The 19163-nt window shown below is 46.8% G+C and overlaps 1 protein-coding gene across 3 annotated transcripts in view; it reads right to left on the bottom strand.

The window, feature by feature from the left end:
* Positions 1–8932: 8932 nt before the first annotated feature.
* LOC141270743 (uncharacterized) overlaps positions 8933–19163 on the bottom strand; it is a 93783-nt gene continuing 83552 nt past the window's right edge. For all 3 annotated transcript variants that reach the window (XM_073680845.1, XM_073680846.1, XM_073680847.1), the window contains one exon: positions 8933–10568. In XM_073680845.1, the coding sequence (XP_073536946.1) occupies positions 9166–10568 (1403 nt within the window). In that variant the 3' untranslated portion in view covers positions 8933–9165. The remainder of the gene's footprint in view (positions 10569–19163) is intronic.

Raw genomic sequence — 19163 nt, 5'->3', positions numbered from 1 at the left:
ATTAGAGTCTCTAGTTTGAGAAATCGACACCTCACAGCTCCTCAACTAGCAGCTTCATTAAATAAGTACACGCAAACGCCAGTGTCAACATCTACAGTGAAGAGGCGACTCCGGGATGCTGGCCTTCAGGGCAAAGTGGCAAAGAAAAAGCCATATGGAAGACTGGCTAATAAAAGCAAAAGATTAATATGGGCAAAATAACACAGACATTAGACAGAGGAAGATTGGAAAAAAGTTTTATGGACAGACGAATCAAAGTTTGAGGTGTTTGGATCACACAGAAGAACATTTGTGAGACGCAGAACAACTGAAAAGATGCTGGAAGAGTGCCTGACGCCATCTGTCAAGCATGGTGGCAGTAATGTGATGGTCTGGGGTTGCTTTGGTGCTGGTAAAGTGTAGAAGGTAAATGGGATTTTGAATAAAAAAAGCTATCACTCCATTTTGCAACGCCATGCCATACCCTGTGGACAGCGCTTGATTGGAGCCAATTTCATCCTACAGGACAATGACCCAAAGCACACCTCCAAATTATGCATGAACTATTTAGGGAAGAAGTAGGCAGCTGGTATTCTATCTGTGTTACGGATCCGGGTGGTGAAACCTCTGTGTTGCGGTGCAAGGAGGGACCAGAGGGGCGTAACTAGGTATCAACTCGGACCGACCAAGGTCGTACGGCGGCTCAATCGACTCCGTGACCAGGGAAGGACCGAGCAGAGCGACCAGGTGCTACTCTGGGACCGACCTTGTATGATAGCAGGTGACTCCCACGGGTCAGAAGGCAGGGACTGACCGGAACAGCAGATCAGCACGGGTCGACGGACTGGCAGACACGGCAGGTAACAAGCTGGAGCCTCCAGGTAGGCTGGCTGGTAGGCACGGCAGGAAACAGGCAGGTGCTTCCAGGTAAGCGGGCTGGAAGGCACGACAGTTAACAGGCAGGTGCTTCCAGGTAAGCAGGCGGGCAAGGTCCATAGACAGACTGGCTGCCTGGACTGTAGACAGACTGTTGGGCTGGAGAGTAGACAAGCTGGCGGACAGGACTGGTAGTCATGCTGGCGGACTGGACTTGTAGTCAGGTTGGCGGACTGGTAGTCAGGCTGGCGGGCTGGACTGGTAGTCAGGCTGGCGGGCTGGACTGGTAGTCAGGCTGGCGTGCTGGACTGGTAGTCAGGCTGGCAGCGGGACCTGAGGGCTGAAGCAGAGTTTAACAGACAAAGCTACAACCTTGCACGGGCACCTCCATTTTGGAGGAGGTGCCTTTTATATGAGAGGTCCTCCGGCCATTGGCCGGGGACTCCTTAGGACGACGTGCGTGGCCCCTTTAAGAGGGAGGGCGCGCATGCGCCCTAAGCACAGTGCCCTTGAAGCTGCGCGCACCGGCAGCAGTAGAAGCAGGAGCGCCGGAGGACGCCGGGCGGGGAGCGCGGCCGTAAGAGGGACGGCGTCTCTGCCTGTCAGGAGGCAGAGATTCCGATACTACAGTACCCCCCCTTTACGCCCCCTCTTTTTTAGGCCTGAAAGAAATTTTTTAAGGAGAAGCGGGGCGTGGATGTTCTCCCTGGGTTCCCAAGTTCTCTCCTCTGGGCCAAACCCCTTCCAATCCACCACAAAAAAGGTTTTTTCTCTTACCCTCTTGGTGACCAGAATGTTCTCTACCTCATAGACGTCCTCAGCGGAGACCGGAGCTGGGGAGGTACCTGGATTGATGGAAAAAGAATTAAGCAAAACAGATTTGAAGAGAGATACGTGGAAGGAGTTGGGAATCCGTAAGGTGGCCGGGAGTTTTAACTTATAGGCTACTGGGTTGATTTGCTTGAGGACTTCAAATGGACCGATGAACCGTGGACCCAACTTATAGGAGGGTATTTTGAGATGAACATGTTTGGAGGAGAGCCAAACCTTGTCTCCCGGACGGAATTGAGGCGGATCCAGACGTCTCTTATCAGCATGTTTCTTCATCCGCTCGGAGGACTGAAGAAGTGCGGATCTAGTGTCCTCTCAAATAGTGGAAAATTCGCTGACCAGAGACTCCGCGGCAGGGTTGTCCACTGAAGTGGAAACGGGAAACGGAATCCGGGGATGTTGACCGTAAACCACAAAGAACGGGGACTTGGAAGAAAATTCACTCTCATGGTTGTTATAGGAGAACTCGGCCCATGGTAGGAGCTCCACCCAATCGGTATGGTGAGCGTTGACGAAGTGCCGGAGGAAGCTGGTAAGGATCTGGTTGATACGTTCCACTTGGCCATTGGACTGCGGATGGTAAGCAGAGGAGAAATCCAGGGTGACATCCAGCAGCTTACACGTAGCTCTCCAGAAGCACGAAGTGAACTGGACCCCTTGATAAGACACAATGTGGAGGGGTAGGCCGTGGAGACGAAAGATGTGATGGATGAAGTCCTTAGCCAGCACAGATGCAGACGGGAGACCAGGCAGAGGGATGAAGTGAGCCATTTTAGAAAAGCGGTCAGCGACCACCCAAATGACCATGCAACCGGCAGAAACAGGGAGATCAGTAATAAAGTCCATAGCAATGTGTTGCCATGGGGCAGCAGGTACGGGAAGAGGCAGGAGACGGCCGGCTGGAAGATGTCTGGGAACCTTGTTGCGGGCACAGGACGAACAGGCCGTGACGAAGTCTACCACATCCTGGTGCAGGGTAGGCCACCAGTAATGCCAGGTAATGAGCAGGAAGGTATTATCCTGGCCAGCATGGCCGGCTAGTTTGGATGAATGACCCCAGTGAAGGACCTTCTTACGATCCGGAACCGCTACAAACTTCTTACCGGGTGGGAGACGAGACAGGACCAAGGGGGCCACATTCATCACTTTGGAGGGATCGATGATATGCATAAGCTCCTCCTCTTGATCGGAAGACAGGAAGGATCGGGACAAGGCATCGGCTTTAACGTTGTTGTCCGCCAGGCGGTAATGTAGGGTAAAGTTGAAGCGGGTGAAGAACAAAGACCACGGGGCCTGACGCGGATTGAGTCTTTGGGCATTCTGTAGATATGCCAGGTTTTTGTGGTCAGTATAGATGACCACCGGGTGCAGAGTCCCCTCGAGCAAGTAACGCCACTCCTCCAGCGCCAATTTGATGGCTAGTAGTTCTCGGTCTCCTATGGAGTTGCGCTCAGACGAGGAGAAGAGCTTGGAGTAGAAGCCGCAGGTTACCATTCTCCCGGATGGAGATTTCTGGGAGAGCACCGCTCCGGCTCCGGAAGAGGAAGCATCAACCTCAAGAAAGAACTGCTTGTTGCTATCTGGACGGTGCAGCACAGGGGCAGAAGAGAAGGCTTGTTTTAAGGAGAGGAAGGCCTCCTCCACTTCGGACGGCCATTCCTTAGGATTTACTCCCTTTTGGGTGAGCGCAGAGATGGGAGCAGTCCGGGAGGAGAAATGTAGGATGAAGAGACGGTAATAGTTGGCGAAGCCCAGGAATCGCTGAATCGCCTTCAACCCCTCCGGACAGGGCCACTTTAAGACGGCAGAGACCTTCTCGGGGTCCATCCGTAGACCTGTCTTAGAGATAATATAGCCCAGGAATGGAAGAGAGGTCTGCTCGAAGAGGCATTTCTCAAATTTTGCATATAGGTGATTCTGCCTGAGCCTAAGCAGGACCTGACGAACATCCCTCCGGTGTGTAGGAAGATCCGGAGAGAAGACCAAGATGTCGTCCAGGTACACCACCACGCAAGAATACAAGAGGTCACGGAAGATGTCATTAACTAATTCTTGGAAGACGGTGGGAGCATTACAGAGACCAAAGGGCATCACACGGTATTCATAGTGACCGTCCCGGGTATTGAATGCCATCTTCCACTCGTCTCCTTGGCGGATCCGGACCAAGTTATACGCCCCACGAAGATCGAGCTTGGTGAAGATCTTTGCGCCTTTAAGGCGGTCGAACAGCTCAGAGATGAGCGGCAGGGGGTATTTGTTCTTGATAGTAATTTGGTTGAGTCCTCTATAATCGATGCAGGGGCGAAGTGAACCGTCTTTCTTTTTTACGAAGAAGAATCCGGCTCCAGCCGGGGAGGAAGATTTCCGGATGAATCCCCTAGCCAGATTTTTTTCGATGTACTCCGACATGGCCCGGGTTTCGGCCAACAACAATGGGTAAATACGCCCACGGGGTGGAGTGGCACGGGGTACCAGGTCGATAGGGCAATCATATGGCCTATGAGGTGGCAGTGTCTCTGCCTCCTTCTTGTCGAAGACATCAGCATAGGACCAGTAAGGTGCCGTTAGACCAGTTAAATTATCCGGAGTAGATGGAGGTCGAGCTGGGCGAACCGGAACCAGGCAGGTCTCACAGCAATCCTGCCCCCAACGGAGCACCTCACCGGATTGCCAATTCAGAACGGGTTTATGTCTATGTAGCCAGGGTAGACCTAGCAAAAGGGGGTGAGAGAGTCCAGAAAGCACATGGAAGGAGATCCTCTCTTAGTGCAGCATTCCTACCTGCAGGATTACAGGCTCAGTGACGAGCAAGATGGTCACCGGAAGGAGTCTTCCATCCACGGAAACGACTGCCAGTGGTTCAGCCAGAGGTTTGGTAGGAATCTGATACTTCTCTACAAGGGACTGGGAAATGAGGTTCCCAGCGGCTCCGGAATCCAGATGTGCGGTTTCAAAGAAGCGGTTCTCTCCACAGGAGATAGAGATGGACAGAGTCAAGAACAAAGAGGATTTATTCCTGCCTAGGATGACCTCTCCGAGCGGTCCTAGACTCTGGAGTTTCCCGGCTTCACCGGACAGGAACGGATCAGGTGCTCCTTACTACCACAGTAGAAACAGCTCCCCTTGGCTCGGCGTGTTTCTTGGCGAGACTTGACCATCTTGGTCTGGTCGATCTGCATAGGTTCGGGCGAGCTTGCCCGGGGAGTTACTGGCTGGGAAGCCGGTTTCTGGAAAACAGGAGCAAGACGGGGAAATCTTCTCTCCCGGGTAGTCTCCTTAGCACGTTCTAGGAAACGGATGTCAATCCGGGTAGCTAGTGACACCAGGTCATCCAGGGTGGTAGGAATGTCCCGGCCGGCTAACTCGTCCTTAATCTGACCGGAAAGACGCTCCCAGAAGGTGGACACCAGGGTCTCGTTGTCCCAGGCAAGCTCAGAAGCGAGGATACGGAACCGTATGGCATACTGGCCCACGGTGAGACTCCCTTGGTGGAGATGGAGCAATGAGGAGGCAGTAGAAATCCTTCGTCCGGGTTCATCGAAGACCCTCCGGAAGGCAGTGAGGAAAGCGGGAAGATCGGACACCAGGGAATCCCCTCTCTCCCATAGAGAGTTTAGCCATGCCAATGCTTCCCCGGTGAGATGGGACATGATGAAAGCCACCTTGGCCCGGTCGGAGGGAAACTGATGTGGCAGAAGTTCAAAGTGCAGCATGCACTGGTTTAGAAAGCCCCGACATAAGACGGGGTCACCTCCAAAACGAGGAGGTGCAGAAAGCCGGGGTCCGAGGCTGGATGCCGTGGTATTGGTAGGCAGCGGCGCTGCCAGAGCAGGTGTTGCTCGACTCGAGGCGGGCACAGGTGGGACAGTGTGTCCAGGCGAGAGTTGACAGACCGCAGGTAGGTCAGGATGGTCTCCTGTTGGGATCTCTGACGAGAAACCTCCTGGTACAGGTCAGCAAGCGAAGGGGCCTGGGGGCCACCGGGTTCCATGGCCCGTGCAAACTGTTACGGATCCGGGTGGTGGAACCTCTGTGCTGCGGTGCAAGGAGGGACCAGAGGGGCATAACTAGGTATCGACTCGGACCGACCAAGGTCGTACGGCGGCTCAATCGACTCCGTGACCAGGGAAGGACCGAGCAGAGGGACCAGGTGCTACTCTGGGACCGACCTTGTATGATAGCAGGTGAATCCCACAGGTCAGAAGGCAGGGACTGACCGGTACAGCAGATAAGCACGGGAGGCAGGCTGACGAGTGATCCGGGTAGACGGACTGGCAGACACGGCAGGTAACAAGCTGGAGCCTCCAGGTAGGCTGGCTGGTAGGCACGGCAAGTAACAGGCAGGTGCTTCCAGGTAAGCAGGCTGGCAGGCATGGCAGGTAACAGGCAGGTGCTTCCAGGTAAGCAGGCGGGCAAGGCCCACAGACAGACTGGCGGACTGGACTGTAGACAGACTGTCGGGCTGGAGAGTAGAAAAGCTGGCGGACAGGACTGGTAGTCAGGCTGGACTGGTAGTCAGGCTGGCAGACAGGACTGGTAGTCAGGCTGGCGGACTGGACTTCTAGTCAGGCTGGCGGGCTGGACTGGTAGTCAGGCTGACGGGCTGGACTGGTATTCAGGCTGGCAGCGTGACTTGAGGGCTGAAGCAGAGTTTAACAGACAAAGCTACAACCTTGCACGGGCACCTCCATTTTGGAGGAGGTGCGTTTTATATGAGATGTGCTCCGGCCATTGGCCGGGGACTCCTTAGGATGGCAGCAGAAGCAGGAGCGCCGGAGGACGCCGGGCGGGGAGCGCGGCGGTAAGATGGACGGCGTCTCTGCCAGTCAGGAGGTAGAGACGCCGATACTACAATCTGTAATGGAGTGGCCAGCGCAGTCACCAGATCTCAACCCCATTAAGCTGTTGTGGGAGCAGCTTGACCGTATGGTATGCAAAAAGTGCCCATCAAGCCAATCCAACTTGTGGGAGGGGTTCAGGAAGCATGGGGGGAAATTTCTCAAGATTAACTCAGCAAATTAACAGCTAGAATGCCAAAGGTCTGCAATGCTGTCATTGCTGCAAAGGGAGCATTCTTTGATGAGAGCAAAGTTTGAAGGAGAAAATTATTCTTTCTAATAAAAATCATTATTTCTAACCTTGTCAATGTCTGGACTATATTTTCTAATTATTTTGCAACTCATTTGATAAATAAAAGTATGAGTTTTCATGGAAAACACAAAATTGTCTGGGTGACCCCAAATTTTTGAACGGTAGTGTATACAGTTATTTAATCTGTCCAATTACTTTTGGTCCCTTTAAAAACAGGGTGGCACATGTTAAGGAGCTGAAACTCCTAAACCCTTCATCCAATTTTAATGTGGATACCCTCAAATGAAAGCTGAAAGTCTGAACTTCAACTGCATCTGAATTGTTTTGTTTAAAATTCATTGTGGTAATGTCTAGAACCAAAATTAGAAAAATGTTGTCTCTGTCCAAATATATATGGACCTAACTGTACAGTATATACACACACACACATATATATATATATATATATATATATATATATACACACATATATATACACACACACACACACTGTGAAATACATCAGAAAGAGGAAAAAACAAAAGCTTTATTTCTCTGGTTGTGCAGTGCTTGGTGAAGTGATCTGTCACTCTCAGAAGTAGGTGCTTGCACGAGTGATGGGTCGGATGCAAAATGTTCCGAGACAAAGAGCCGGCTCCCTGCTTTGAATGATGGCAGCCGGTGCCCCAGAGAAAGCCACTAAATTCTCTGAATGGCTCTCACTGGTGTATCCCTGCCTTCGGTGGCAACTTAGCTTTCCATGTGGCCAATACAGCCTGATCAGGTGTAGAGGTCATATGGGACAAAACGATGAGGGTATGACTGCCAGTACCACCACTATTCCATAGGACAGGCTCTTCCACAAATCACGCTAAATATTTTATAGAGGGGTAAAAATACTCCTCTTAGCAATTTTTAGCCAAGGATGAGGACATAATTTGCAGTAACTCAAATCTATAGTACAAAGATGAGTATACAGCTACAGTACATACATCAGACCTGGACAAAGTGCGGCCTGTATCCAGATTCCACACCTTCCTCCGCCTGGTGTCCAAGGTTGCTAACTGTCCAGAAATTCCAGGACAGTCCATAAAAATATGCCACTTTTGTGCCTAGTCTTAAAAGGTAGGTGCCACAATTTATTTTTTGCATTAATAATTATTCATTATATAATTAATTATTTTTAAATACAAAATTAAATGCACTAGTTTAGCTATTTTTTTTTTTATTTATTAAAGGGGATATCCCCTTCATTAAAGTACCTAAGCACTAAAAGGCAGGTGGTAGTTGCTACCTACCTGCTTGTTTTGCCTGGCACCGATCAGCCACTGACTGCTGCTGCTGGCGATTCACATCGACAGAGCAGTGGCTTCTTTCCCGCCCTGCCGACTAGGCGTGACTGCCGATGCCATACTGATTGACAGCCGGCTCTGCCAATTAGGCAGTGGGGATCCGGCGGCCAATCAGAATGATGTCAGCAGACACTCCCAAGCTTTTATTTTTTCCTCTTTCTGATATATTTCACAGTGTATATATATATTTTAGTATACATATATAATATGCAAGGATATCACTCTACATATGTCTCTATAGTTATGTATGTATATGCAAATACACAGGACGTGTGCGCGCAAAATTGTGGTGTTTGGCAGACTTAACCCCACCCACTGAACAATTTAATTGGTTAACTGCAAGTAAGTGGAGTTTCGACCTCTGGGGGCGGGGTTTCGGCCACATTAACGTCATCTTAAATATGTGTTCACCTATTGTGAACAGATATTTAATAGGGATCCATTTAGGATCCAAAAGAGCTGACTCTTTTTGGTGAGTGGAGCCAGGAGAGCCAGATCACCAAAAAGAACCGGACGGTCCATCACTAGCTTGCATTCTCACAAAAAGAAGTAGAAGATTGAAGATAGAGGAAGGAGGGCAGAGAGGGTTTTGCAGTGGGTGTGATAGGTGCTGGCTTACAGGTCACTGCAATGCATGATCGAACTTGTAGTAATAGAACACAGGAAGCAAGGACAGGGGAAGTTGTCGATTAACCCCATCAGAGCTGCAGCCAGTCACGAGAACGTGCTGCTAGAAAATAATAAAAGGTAACATTGCTAAAATAACACAATGGATGTATTGAGAGGCACATAAGATTTTTGAAAAACAAAAACAAAAAAAACGTTATCGTACTGGACAATCTTTTTAAGCATCTTGCTTATCGATATACTTCATCGATTTCATGGTATTTGTGCCATTATCTCTCTTTATTCAAACTTTATTTCATGCTTTGATGCTTTATGTAATGAAGTCTATATATCCCTTTTTTGTGTTCTTCCTCTTCCAGACTTTGATTTTCTGTTTGTTATATTATGCGGTTACAAAATCAATAAAACTATGAATTTGAAAAGAAAATGCCTACTTTCCTGTGTGAGTTTTTAGATGTGTTACAAGACTTCCTTTCCAATTAAAACATTTCCCACATTCTGAACATGAAAATGGTTTCTGCCCTGTGTGATTTAGTTGATGTGTAACAAGACTTGGTTTATATGTAAAACATTTCCCACATTCTGAACATGAAAATGGTTTCTCCCCTGTGTGCATTCTCTGATGTGTAATGAGATGCAATTTTCTATTAAAACATTTCCCACATTCTGAACATGAAAATGGTTTCTCCCCTGTGTGAATTTTTTGATGTTTAACAAGACCTGATTTATCTGTAAAACATTTCCCACATTCTGAACATGAAAATGGTTTCTCCCCTGTGTGAGTTCTCTGATGTGCAACAAGACTTGATTTCTCTATAAAACATTTCCCACATTCTAAACATGAAAATGGCTTCTCCCCTGTGTGAGTTCTCTGATGTGCAACGAGATTTGCTTTCTCTATAAAACATTTCCCACATTCTGAACATGAAAATGGTTTCTCCCCTGTATGAACTCTCTGATGCTTAACAAAATTTGATTTCTGTATAAAACATTTCCCACATTCTGAACAAGAAAACGGTTTCTCTCCTGTGTGAATTTTCTGATGTGTTAGAAGTTTGTATTTCTCACTATAACATTTCCCACATTCTGAACATGAAAATGGTTTCTCTCCTGTGTGAATTTTCTGATGTATAACAAAATTTGATTTGTGTGTAAAACATTTCCCACATTCTGAACAAAAAAATGGTTTCTCTCCAGTGTGAATTCTGTGATGTTTAAAAAGTTCGGATTTCTTTCTATAATGTTTTCCACATTCTGAACATGAAAATGGCTTTTCTCCTGTGTGAGTTGTGTGAGTTGTCTGATGAGTAACAAGACATGTTCTTTGTGTAAAACATTTCCCACATTCTAAACAAGAAAATGACTTCTCCCCTGTGGGATTTTTCAGATGTGCAACAAGCTGTGTTTTCCGATTAAAACATTTCCCACATTCTGAACATGAAAATGGCTTCACCCCACTGTGTATTTTCTGATGTCTAACAAGACATGATTTCACTTTAAAACATTTCCCACATTCTGAACATGAAAATGACTTCTCCCCTGTGTGTATTATCTGATGTCTACCAAGACATGATTTTGTTGCAAAACATTTCCCACATTCTGAACATGAAAATGGTTTCTCCCCTATGTCAGCTATTTCATGATAAACAGCCCTTCTCTGACTCTTGTTTTGCATATTTGTTTTTGATGAAACAGAAAAAAGAACCCGTTGATGAGGATCAGATGACAGATTTTTTCTGAGAACATCTTGAGGTGTATCCGGTATAATGACATGTTCTTCACAAGTATTATCAGAGAATATCAGACGCCCCTCTGAGATTCTGGTACAGTCATCTGCCAAGAATAAAAATGATATTGTGTGTCAGTAACATTACATTGGAATATTACTATTTATATTATTATATACTTTATAGTATTTCCATGCAACATGTAATACAATTCAAATATTGACAGACTAAGACAGCAATCCACTAAAGAGGGACTGAGATTACAGTGGTAGTCAACCAGATTATGTCCTTTCAACTTTCACTTCTCTATTATAGCCATATTTTCAGTTCATTTTTCACTGTGTCTGTCATGAATCTGTTCCAGTTACATGCTCAGAGGAACTCATAAAAGGGATATGTAATAACTTTTATTAGGTGTTTCCATCTGATATATTCTCTGACAGTTGCAAGCACTATAGCACATAGAAAAGAACATTGGAGGAGATTGGTCATGTACACAAGTCATGGCTTTGGATAAAAAGTAAGTTTTTTTATATATTTTTTATTAATGTAACTAAACTGTGGATGCAAGAAAGGAGAACAAGTCCTACATATTTTATGCAAGCCAATAGAAACACAATGCTGCTGTATTGGTGTCGCGTGTAGGGGAATCAAAATAAACTAGTAAACAGGTGTACAAGAACAGACATGCACAGTTAAATGACTGGATTTTTAAAATTAATTTGTTATTTTTTTAACAAAATAGTCTTTGCTTCTCAAAAAAAAGACAAATAAAGCCAAGAAGGTGCATGTCCGAAAACTCAGCCATTACAGTTGTATTGGTGAGATATATATGTATGTAAAATAGTAAAACAGGAGTTAAAAAAATGATGACATACACATCATTTACTGAGGTAGATTGTTAGAGTTCTATGTCTGGATTTTGGTCAATTTTATTTAGTATTTTCACAAAAATGAAAACAAAAGAAATGGAGAAATTCGGTACAGTCGGTCGCTTGTGACAAGCACATTTTCTAAGCCCATTTTCTTAGACTGACACCAAGTTTAGATTTTATTTTCTTTGACAAATATTATTGTTGTTATGTTCTGCTACCAGAGCTAAGGAAAGAGAGGAGATCTGTCCCTACGATAGAACTCAGCTTAATCCCTACGATGTAACAGGGAACCTGATCCTGCAATCAGACCTGCTAAAGTCCTAAGCTAGTCTGTACGGAGACCTATAGATGTGGGGAAGGAATCCCTACAAGTACTAAGGACTGGGAGGAAAATGGGACACCTTCTAACAGAAATAGTAGCAGACAGACGAACAAACAAAATATATAGAACATAGAGGTCCGTAGACCAATCAGACTAACAGAGTTAGATACAGAGCACAGGCTAGCTAGAAAGTAGTTATACAATGAAGTCCAGCAAAGCCAGAAGGGCGGAGCAGGATTAAATAGGCCAACAAGGTCATGTGACCAGCAAAGGAAAAAACCTAAGAGCAAGGTTCTAACAGTACCCCCCCTTCTAAGAGGATCCTCTGGATCCCCTAGGACCAGGCTTATCAGGAAATCTCCTGTGAAACGCTCTGATAAGTCTGGACGCGGAAACATCATCCGACCTCACCCAAGAGTTATCCTCAGGTCCGAAACCTTTCCAGGCCACAAGATACTGCAAACTACCTCTATACCGTCTAGAGTTAAGGATGCGAGAAATTTCATATTCCCCATCCTCCACCACCGGAGGAACAGAGGCAGAGGCGTCACAATCCGATACAACAGCTTTTTTCAACAGAGAGACATGAAATACCGGATTAATTCTCCAGGAGGTAGGAACCTCCAACCTAACAGCAGATTGGTTGACAACCTGAAGCACCTTAAAGGGCCCTACAAACTTGGGACCCAATTTCTTAGAAGGAATCCTCAACCGCAGATTCCTAGAGGACAACCAAACCATGTCACCAACAGCGAACAAAACCTCCTGTCGTTTCCTATCAAAGTAGTCTTTAGATTTTCTGTTGGCCTCCTGAAGATTACCACGCACATCCGTCCAAACTCTCTCCAAATCACCGGAAAAATTCTCCTCCTCAGGCACGGCAGATCCCAACTTGGAGAACGACCCAAACGACGGATGTCTCCCAGAACAACAAAAAAAAGGCGAACAACCAGCAGAAGAAGATGTATGATTGTTCAGAGCAAATTCAGCAAGTGGCAGAAACTCAGACCACCCCTCTTGATTGTCTGCCACAAAACAACGCAAGAACTGCTCAACATCCTGGTTTTTCCTTTCTGTCTGGCCATTAGATTAAGGATGATATCCGGACGAGAACGACAAATGAACTCCCAACCTGTCACAAAAGGCACGCCAAAAACGAGCCACGAACTGAGGACCCCTATCAGAAACAATGTCAGTAGGAACGCCATGAAGTCTGACAATTTCCTTGACAAAGGCCTTAGCGAGAGTTTTAGCGCAGGGCAGTTTGATGAAGGGAACCAAGTGACACATCTTGCTAAAACGGTCCACGACCACCCAGATGACAGTAAAACCCTCAGAGGGGGGAAGGTCAGTTATAAAGTCCATAGCCAAATGTGTCCAAGGAGCACTGGGAACCTCCAAAGGACAAAGCAACCCCGCAGCAGGAGTATGTGAGGACTTAGATCTAGCACATATAGTACATTGACGCACCCACTTAATGACTTCCTTCTGCCATCCAGGCCACCAAAAACTGCGACCCACCAGTCTCTTGGTCTCAGAGATTCCGGGATGACCTGCCAACCGAGATTCGTGACACTCAACAAACAAATCTCTCCTAAAGGTCCCAGGCACAAACAACCTCCCATGAGGAGTGTTAGATGGGGCATTCTCCTGTGCTTTAAGAATCTCATCTTCCAAAACGGAGTCCAAAGCAGCTATCACAACACCTTCTTGTAAAATGTTCTCCTCTTTCTCAGCACCGACTATGGGAGAAAAACTGCGAGACAAGGCATCCGCCTTAACATTCTTAGTACCAGGGATGTAAGTAACGGAGAAATTAAACCGCGAGAAAAACAGTGCCCACCTAGCCTGACGGGCATTCAGGCGCTTGGCAGCATCAAGATATATCAGATTTTTATGATCGTAAGAACCTGAACGGGAAATTCCGCACCTTCCAAGAAGTGGCGCCAGTGTTCAAATGCGAGTTTAATAGCCAATAATTCCCGATTACCAATATCGTAATTCAGTTCAGTCTCCGAAAATTTTTTTGAAAAAAAGGCACAGGGATGTAATCCATCCCCGTTATCCTGAGACAATACTGCGCCAACCCCCACAGAGGAAGCATCAACCTCAACCAAAAACGGCTTAGTCACATCAGGCTGCATAAGGATGGGAGCAGAGGTGAACCTCTCCTTGAGATACACAAAAGCTTCAATGGCCTCAGAAGACCACTGAACCGCATCAGCACCTTTCCTGGTGAGATCGGTCAGAGGTTTGACAATACTAGAAAATTTTTTTATGAATTTTCTGTAATAATTGGCGAAACCTAAAAACCTCTGTATCGATTTCAAACCAATAGGCCTAGGCCATTCCTGTACAGCTTGAACTTTAACCGGGTCCATCTCAAAACCTTTGCTGGAGATAATGTAACCCAAAAAACTAATTCTCTGTACTGCAAACTCACATTTCTCCAGCTTAGCAAAAAGCGAATTGTCCATTAATAACTGTAATACCTCACGTACGCTCCGCCAATGAGACTCCAGATCCGGCGAATAAATCAAAATGTCATCCAAATACACAACCACATTTTTGCCGATCAAAGGTCTAAGGATATCATTAATAAGATTCTGAAAAAATGCTGGAGCATTGGTAAGACCAAAAGGCATAACCAGATTCTCAAAATGACCCACAGGAGTGTTAAAAGCAGTCTTCCATTCGTCACCCTCCTTCATGCGCAACAGATTGTATGCCCCCTTGAGGTCAATTTTAGAGAACCACTTGGCCCCCATTAACTGGTTAAACAGATCAGGAATCAATGGCAGTGGGTAAGGATTGCGTACAGTAATTTTGTTAATCTCACGAAAATCCAGACAAGGACGTAAACCGCAGTCCTTTTTTTTTACAAAAAAAAATCCAACCGCCACAGGAGACTTAGAGGGCCTAATGTGACCGGCGGCCAAACTTGTCTGTATGTATTCCTCCAAAGCCTTCCTCTCAGGAATAGTAAGGTTAAATAAACGACTTTTAGGAAGAGTCGCTCCAGGGACAAATTCAATAGAACAATCATAGTCTCTATGGGGAGGCAAAACCTGCGATTCCTTCTCAGAAAAAACTCTCCAAAAATCTTGAATAGGAACAGGCAATTCTCCCCTATCCAAAGCTGCAATACGCCCGTTACAACACTTGTCATAACATTTATGGCTCCAGGATTTAATTTCACTGGTAGACCAATCCAGTACAGGATTGTGAAATTTTAACCAGGGCAATCCCAATATTACTGGAGAAGGCAAGTTATTCAAAACTACCAAATCCAATTTCTCATGGTGAACACCATTAATAGTGAGAGGAAATTCACAGACCTTGAGAGTAATATTCTTCAAAGGGGAACCATCCACAGAAACCACAGCAATGGGGGATGATAAAGGTTCGGGTTTTAAATTGAGTCTTTCCAAGAATCCCCCATCAATTACATTCAGAGTAGACCCACAATCAACAAACACCCGAAATTCCATTAATTTTTCCTGAGCAATCGTGGAAGCAGCTAAAAATACACCCTTGGAATTTAAACAGGCAATACGGGCATGACTGACCATTTTTTTTTCTTTCTTCATACGAAGCTCACAGCCTTTAATCAAATGACCAGATTTTCCGCAATAGAAACACAAGCCTTCAGAAAATCTGCGGTCTTTTTCTTGAGAGCGAGGTGCCATCGCTCCAATCTCCATCGGTTCACCACTGTTAGTACACACATTCTCATAACCAGAAACTGACATAGCAAAGGATTTGCTCTCATTAACCCTTGCACGCAGTCTCCTATCCACACGTATAGCTAATTGCATAGCCTGTTGCAAATCTTCAGGTGTAGGATAAGCAATTAGCAGGTCTTTAACCCTTTCATTGAGCCCAGCAAGAAATAGACTTTTCAGAGCAGAATCGTTCCACCCTGTTTGAGTAGACCAACGACGGAAATGAGTACAATATTTTTCCACATTACCTGATCCCTGTTTCAAACATCTTAACTCAGTCTCAGCTGATGAGACACGGTCAGGATCATCATATAATAGTCCCAAAGCAGAAAAAAAACTATCCACTGATCTGAAGCATGTATCACTAGGTTGCAAAGAAAAGGCCCACTCCTGAGGCTCTTTGCGCAAAAGTGACATTATGAACCCTATGCGCTGGGATTCATCCCCAGAGGACTTGGGTCTCAAACGAAAATACAATAAGCAAGCATTTTTAAATGAAAAAAATTCTCGGTGTTCACCAAAAAATAAATCCGGCAAACATACCTTAGGCTCCAAGAAATGTGCTCCAGGACAGTTACTCACGTGCTGACGAAGCTCGGCCACCTTCATAGAGAGTCCCTGCAGGCGTTTAGCCAAATCCAGAACCGACACCATGATGGAACAGAAAAATCTTTCCTTAGAGAATTTGCAGGCTGGACTTACTGTTATGTTCTGCTACCAGAGCTAAGGAAAGAGAGGAGATCTGTCCCTACGATAGAACTCAGCTTAATCCCTACGATGTAACAGGGAACCTGATCCTGCGATCAGACCTGCTAAAGTCCTAAGCTAGTCTGTACGGAGACCTATAGATATGGGGAAGGAATCCCTACAAGTACTAAGGACTGGGAGGAAAATGGGACACCTCCTAACAGAAATAGTAGCAGACAGACGAACAAACAAAATATATAGAACATAGAGGTCCATAGACCAAGCAAACTAACAGAGTCAGATACAGAGCACAGGCTAGCTAGAAAGTAGTTATACAATGAAGTCCAGCAAAGCCAGAAGGGCAGAGCAGGATTAAATATGCCAACAAGGTCATGTGACCAGCAAAGGAAAAAACCTAAGAGCAAGGTTCTAACAATTGTGTTGGCTTGCTGCTTTCTAAGGCATGAAGATTTTTTTAAAATAAATTGTAACTCAAATGAAGCAAAAAAAGATGCCAGCCCATCAACACTATATCCCAGGTCAATCTCACTAACTCTGCTGCTGGCACAACTCTACCATCTTCCTCTGCTGGTCAATTTAATCTCTAGATTATTCACAGAATACTACACTCATCGTCTTTCTCTGCTGCAGTGGTACAACACAGACTTTCTGAAGTATTTGTCAAATGTTTTAGGGCTTACTCTTCCAATTTCTACTGCTGAGCTGTGATGTCACCTCACTATCCAGAACCACTTAAAAATGAGGATAGCATTCCCTGCCTCAGCTTTTATAAAGACTGATATTTTCTCCTAATTTGTTATGCTACTGACTCGCCCCCTGGGCCGTGGGGCACTCGGATCCGGGCAGTAGGGGAACGATGGGAGTAGTAGTGGCAACCCGGTTCCGTGGCTCAGGGTGGTCAGACCAGTGGCAGTCTTTTAGATGTTTCAGATAATGTCCGACTACGCCACCCGTGGATTGCGGTTATTAGGAACCGCCGCTGCAGGGCAGACCGCTGGGGCCGATGATGGATGCAGCTAGGATGGTGTGACTCCCCACGGGAAGAGTGCGGCCCCAGGGCAGTGTGGTGAATGGTGGGAGTGATGGTGGTGAGAGTCCCAGTACCGTTAGGGCTGGAGGAGCGAAAGAGCACACAGACAACGTACTGCAGTCCAATGTCTTTTACTCACAGTTCAGGTACTCCGGGTCACTTCTGTACACGTAGTGACCGCCCGAGCCGTGCTGCGTCCACCAGGTGTGGGGCTCGGTCAACTCCCAGGCAGTTCAGGAGTATGGCTCAGGACCCCCTTTTGTCCTTTCTCTGGCCTGCCTCACCAGTGACCCACTTTTGTCCAGCTGCCGCGGACTTGTGCGGTTAAACGTGGGCCCCGTCCTCCGCTGTCCTATATGGTGCCTTCCTAGCAGATTTGATGAGGTGTCGCATAAATGATCACGACGTCCGGTCTTTGGCTGAGGGTAGTTTCTCCTCCACCAACTTGGGATCCGGTACCCTTAATCTACCTGACCCTTCACCCTGGATTCTCGTGGGTTCTTAGGGTCCCTTCCACCTTCTTGTTCCTGAGCCCTTCGGTTTCTCTGTCTCTCCTCCGTCTTTCCTGTTCCTTCTTATCCTCCCTTCTCGTGGAGCTGGGCTCAGGTGGCACCACAGCTCCCCTTCACCTCCTCCTCGGCCTCTCACTAGGCCCTCCTGGAGTAGAGCTCCTACGGAGCCTCTACTCCCTGTCTTCTCCTCTCTGGACAGAACCTAGATCTAAGATGGTGCCCACCTTTTATACCTCCCTCTGACCATGAGCCCAGGTGACCAGCAACCAATGGGCTCCTTCCTATGCTCAGGAACCAACCCCTATCTGCCCCTACAGCACTGGGTGTTCCACCCCCCTCCCCACTCCAGACAGGGACATAGTCGGTCGTGCCTGCACTTCTGTCTAGTGGGAGCACCGTTGAGCTATCCCTCGGAAATGGGGTGTGTGTGCTGTATGCAGCTAACTGAGCCCTGGTCCATACTCCATCCTTACCCGGGAGTGGAATACCACACCTCTGGTCTGAGGTGCAATACCCCTGTAGCGGCCGAACCCTCGGGGCGCTACATTCCCCCCTGGTAAAGCACAGCATGTCCTCGGGCTGGAAAAGAGCAAAAACAGTTAATTACAGGACATGCAAACTTTTTCACAACTTTTTACATCAGAAACGGACGACATTATTCAATTCCCTTTATGGGACACGCCCTTCTTTTTCACTAGACATTATAAAAGCATTTTCAAGAATTCCGGAACTCTTTTGTATAAAACACCTTATAAAACTCTTGCATTATCACCTAGCAGCATATAAAACTTTCTTATGTCAAACATTTTTAAGTAAAGCACATTCTTAGATTCTTGGGTCATGGCCGCGGTGCAACTTTCGACCAGGTGTTCTTTCTTCTTAAAGGTGCAACAGTCCAGTAAACTTGTCTTGAGGTAGACGTTGCAGTCTTTTTATAAAACCAGTAGGGGGCGCTTTAAGAAGCGCAACTATATACAAGGGGTGGCCGCTCTCAGTCCTCGGCCAGTTTTGGGAAGGGAAATGGCTGCTCACAGTCCTCAGCCTGCTAGGGGATGTAGGGGATAACTCTCACACAGTCCTATATCAGTCCCAACGGGGACCACACTTTATTTGAAACAGTCCCACACAGTTCTCTGTACCCTGACGGGTAACTATTTACATTGGCGCTTCTTCCTACTCTCTATCGTCGTCCTCCATATGCGCCTTGCTCCTCCTCGTCATCTTCAGGCCCATCCGGGTCCTCTTGGTACTCAGCGTCCGAGTAGTGCTGTTCCTCCTCCTCTACTACTCTGTGGACGTGGAGGGCGTACCATCCCTTCACGCCTTGGTGCCGGGTGTAAGACACCACATCCCCTGGAAATAGATCTCGCCCTCGATGACCCTCCGGCAGGTGGCTCTCCACATCTCTCCTCGTTACGAACACATCGCTGATGGTCTCAGGGTCCCGGATGAAACCCCAGCCGCGCTCCATCTGGAACTTCAGAACAGTCCTGGTGACTCGGGGACTGCGGGCAGTTCGGGGATCTCGC

Source organism: Phyllobates terribilis, unplaced genomic scaffold, assembly GCF_046119375.1.
Source record: "Phyllobates terribilis strain yellow unplaced genomic scaffold, ASM4611937v1 Scaffold_5__5_contigs__length_657084704, whole genome shotgun sequence".
Taxonomy (NCBI): domain Eukaryota; kingdom Metazoa; phylum Chordata; class Amphibia; order Anura; family Dendrobatidae; genus Phyllobates; species Phyllobates terribilis.
The sequence above is the reverse complement of the archived record's forward strand: the minus strand, read 5'-3'. Positions and strand labels throughout refer to the sequence as shown.